The sequence below is a fragment of the Octopus bimaculoides genome, chromosome 9 (genome assembly GCF_046866305.1).
Source record: "Octopus bimaculoides isolate indiv1 chromosome 9, ASM4686630v1, whole genome shotgun sequence".
In the NCBI taxonomy this organism is placed as follows: Eukaryota; Metazoa; Mollusca; class Cephalopoda; order Octopoda; family Octopodidae; genus Octopus; species Octopus bimaculoides.
Window position 1 is genome coordinate 27,266,387 of NC_142936.1, and position 4,296 is coordinate 27,270,682.

The 4,296-nt window shown below is 33.2% G+C and overlaps 1 protein-coding gene across 1 annotated transcript; it reads right to left on the reverse strand.

The window, feature by feature from the left end:
* Positions 1-3,262: 3,262 nt before the first annotated feature.
* On the reverse strand, positions 3,263-3,679 carry LOC106871099 (ATP-dependent DNA helicase PIF6). The gene has a single exon (XM_014917400.1). The coding sequence runs from the start codon at positions 3,677-3,679 to the stop codon at positions 3,263-3,265; it is 417 nt and encodes a 138-aa protein (XP_014772886.1).
* Positions 3,680-4,296: the final 617 nt, after the last annotated feature.

Here is a 4,296-nt window from a genome sequence, read left to right on the forward strand (position 1 = left end):
AATAATTAAAATAAAAGAGAATATACAGACTGGTTCATCTGAAAGTTATTTCCTTTTATTTCACAATGTCATACAGCATACGTTTTATGGTTACGACGATCTACACATGCTTCCCTGCACAGAGTATGATCAGTTGTATATACAACCTGGTATACTTTTATGTGCCGCTTCATTCAGGGTCAATAACCGACCCACAGATAAACGGGAATAGAAACATAGAGGCCCAAGTGCTGAACGCCCAAACACATACCCTTTTCTTAACTAATCTGGTAAAGATTCTATCGTATAGAGATAATAGAACTGGTTGCCAGTTATGTTCCTTAGAACTACTGAAAATCATTAGATTCCCCGATAAGAACAAGCTAATTAATAACAGATCAGATTTCAAACCATCTTATATACATAAAATGATTAAGACCTTTAGATACTATAATCCCTAAGTCCCCTCTTTTAAGTTATAATCACTTCATCATCTTCTCTCATTGGTAACTCCCACGTCAGATCCATCCTGCCACCATTCAGACATTGAATTAACGAAGCCCGTACTCTACCCCCAACTTAACTATTTATCTTAATTATTCAGTTTACCCTCGCATAGCTAGATTCTGACCCCATAGTATACACACATATTTAATAAGCCGGGATCCATAATCCCACCTTTACAGGAAAATTTCTAAACCTTTCAGTCACTGACTCGAAGATTTAGAATAACACTACAATACACAAAGGTAACATTAAATAACACTCATCACTGCAATGTTTTTATAATAATACTATACTAGTATTAATTAGGAGATGCAAACCCAGATTCCTTTATATTCATACACCAATACCCAATGATTAAAACACGATTATAGTAGTAGTTTCACTATGCCATATAATTTACACAAATAGATAAGCCGTAACTACCCCAATCACCATATTTTTCTAACCAATGCACCTTTTCAAACCACTATGTTTTTTATTTTTATTATTATTATAATTATTGTTATTGGTGTTGTTATTTTTTTTATTACTATTACATTATGTAATACAATATTACTACTATATATTACTACGGTTGAAGTGTTCCCAATACTCTGTATTTTGAATTTTTAACTTCCAACCCAAGTTTTCCCCTTTATATTTTCTATATTTTTTCTAACTTTTTTTTACATTTTCTAATTATTCATTGTTTAGATTTATATGTTCTAATTATCATTTACCACTTCCATCATCTTTGTATCCTCTAGATAAGCGTATGTACCAATATAATAGATAAGTTCGTATACTTAAGTTGTAGTGATGTACTGTGGCTAAACTGACCACTCACAACAAGGATATCATATTTCAAGTTTACCCTAGCTTGACATTATTTGTGACCCACCACTAGTCTTGGCCGACACAGCATCATGTATGTCTGTCATTTACGAACTCATCCTTTTAGATCTCTTTATCTCTTTATCTATCTTTATTTGTCTTTATTTCTCCATTTCTACTTTTAGGTTTTTTCTTATCCCCCTTCTCTTTACTTCTGTTATTTCATTTTATTTCTTTTATTTTTCTATTTCTTCTATTTATTTATCCAATTTCCTTGCGTTTTCTTTTACCACCTCTCTCCAACCCTTCTAAATCTTTTATATGCATCTTACTTTATCATCCGGATTTTTTCTTTTTTTTTTTCTTATATTACCCAACACCCCCGACCCGATTTGACTTTTATCATTTTTGTATTAATATTTGTGTATTTTATATTGTTTTAACCTCCAACTTCTTTCTTGTTTGGACACTCTCCTTCTGTCTCATATACGCTAGTTATGTTTATTTATCATTCACTCTACCCTGAATTGTGGCACAATATGGACAGATTTTGGAATACCGATGAACTTTTATATAAATGTATCAACTTAAAGGATAAACATATTATAATGGCTATTACAATGGATAATACCAAGTGGACTTCCCCTCTTTCTCTCTCCTGTTTCTCTCTCTTTTTCTTTTTTCTTGGTGATTTCTACTTTGTGATATGATCTTGGGAAAGAATATATTTGCGGCTGAAGATAGCTTTATACCATCCTGTCTATCAATTATGTACCAATATAATGATGCAACGACTATAAAGCTTGAAACACGTGTACCGCGGAATCCTTTGTGTTCTGTTTTAATTTTACGCTTTTAATTTATTCTTTCACCTCGGCCACTAACTGGCATATACAGGTGCTTGCAATTATCAAGTATTACCTCTAAAATGTGCTTTACCTGTATATATATATATATATCGTTGACAGAACACTATTCAATTTTTTTTTCTCCGTGTTTTTCTCCTTGTCTCCGTATTCTTTCTGTTGAAGAGCGTAGCTCGAAACGTCAAAGACTTTCCGTATTCCCGAGCGTCATACTAATACACCCTTTTGTTATTTACACCACCTGTCCTCGTCTGTTGTTGTTTTTTTCGTATATTCTCCCATATATATATATATATATATATATATATATATATATATATATATATGTATATATATATATATATATATATATATATATATATATATATATATATATATATATATATATATATATATATATATATATATATATATATATATATATATATATATATATATATATATATGTATGTATGTATGTATGTATGTATGTATGTATTAGCTGACGTACCCGGTAATACCCGGAAAGGCGGGGTTTATCTCTTAGATCTGTTCTCATAATTCTTTCGCTAACCCAGTAACAACAATACAAAGCATATACCCCTTGAAACAGTTTTTGTGCATTTACAAAGAACACCGAACTATCTTACATAGGATCTTGTTTTTAGGAAATCCCAATAAATTATGAATACCCGAAATGTGAAGTCAGTTATGTAATAACAAGAAATTAGTTACCCGATAGTAAGAATTCAAATAAAGTAGCCCGAAAAGGTCTATAATGAGTAACATAGGAAGAAATACCATTGAAGTATGTATACCAAAATTGTAAAGTATGTTACGTAATAACAGGCTAATCAGATATGAGATAATAACAATTCAAAATAGATCACTCTGAAAATAGCTTTTGTGCGTTCGCAAAGAATATTACTCTCAGTGGCGCTAGTGTTGAAATAGATTTACAATGAATGTAGAAAGAGACTAACATTTAGTTTTACAGTAGACATACAAATAAATTTGAATATACATTTTAGAATAAAATAAAATGTAGATTATCAATACATTTACAACACTTACAAATATTACAGTAAAATAATAAATATCTGATTTGGTGAATTTTATTAAGTTTGCAGAGCTTGATAAACAACAGGTTTGGTCTTTCCTTGTGGGGCATAAAAGAACAAATCATTAGGATTTCCGACTCTTGAGCATCCCACATAAAGTTGGTCATAGGAGAAAACTGGTTCTCCAAAGTTCAGACCTACAACATCCAAACACTGCTCCTGGGCCTTATTAATGCTCATTGCAAAGCTCATTTTCAACCGGAATTTCAGGCGCATGTACTGCAAATGCATATCTGAGGGAATAAGTGGAATTCTAGGAATGAATATAGCTTCATCGCTTGCTTTACCAGTCAAATCTTTTGTCTCCAAGACTTTTGGCATCATCTTCTTTATGATAAGGCGTGTACCATTGCAAAGCTTTGGTGGATCGATGTTTCGAAGCAGCATAACAGGTTCCCCAATCTTGAAGTGCATGTGTGAGGTGGGAGGCCAGCTGGTGTTATACGATTCAAGAATTCAACTGCATAATTCACAGCTTCATCGATGTTGAGTACAGCGTCAATGCAATTGTAGATGTGACGCTCACCTGGCAACTGTTCGAGAAGTTTAAAGTTCAAATCATCAACTGCCACGTTCTTTGGTGATAAAATGACAGGGTTTCCAGCCACGTGTTGTTTGTAAGCTGATTCGTCAGGTTAAGAATCAGCTTATCCATTAGTTCTTTTAAATCAGATATGGTATTCCAAAAGGCAAGCTTACCTGGCCATCCTTCTCGCCAACCGAAGTGCTATTACCGACATCCAAAAGTTTCTGTCTGCATCATCATCACTGTCCACTTTGGAACTACGGGAATGGTGTTCTAAAGTCTCGTGCGAGCAAGACTGTGGCACCTCCCGTGGGCAACATTTATCAATATAAATCAAGAGTCTCCTGCTTGTAAACATGGTGTGACATCTGTGATAACAGTGCATTTGTCTAAAAGCAGAACAATTCTTTATGCAGCGCTTGTCAACTGGCTGATGTGACATGAAAGGTTATCGTCATTCATGGTATATTCGTGAATAGGTCACTAACCAAAATAAGTAGATCTA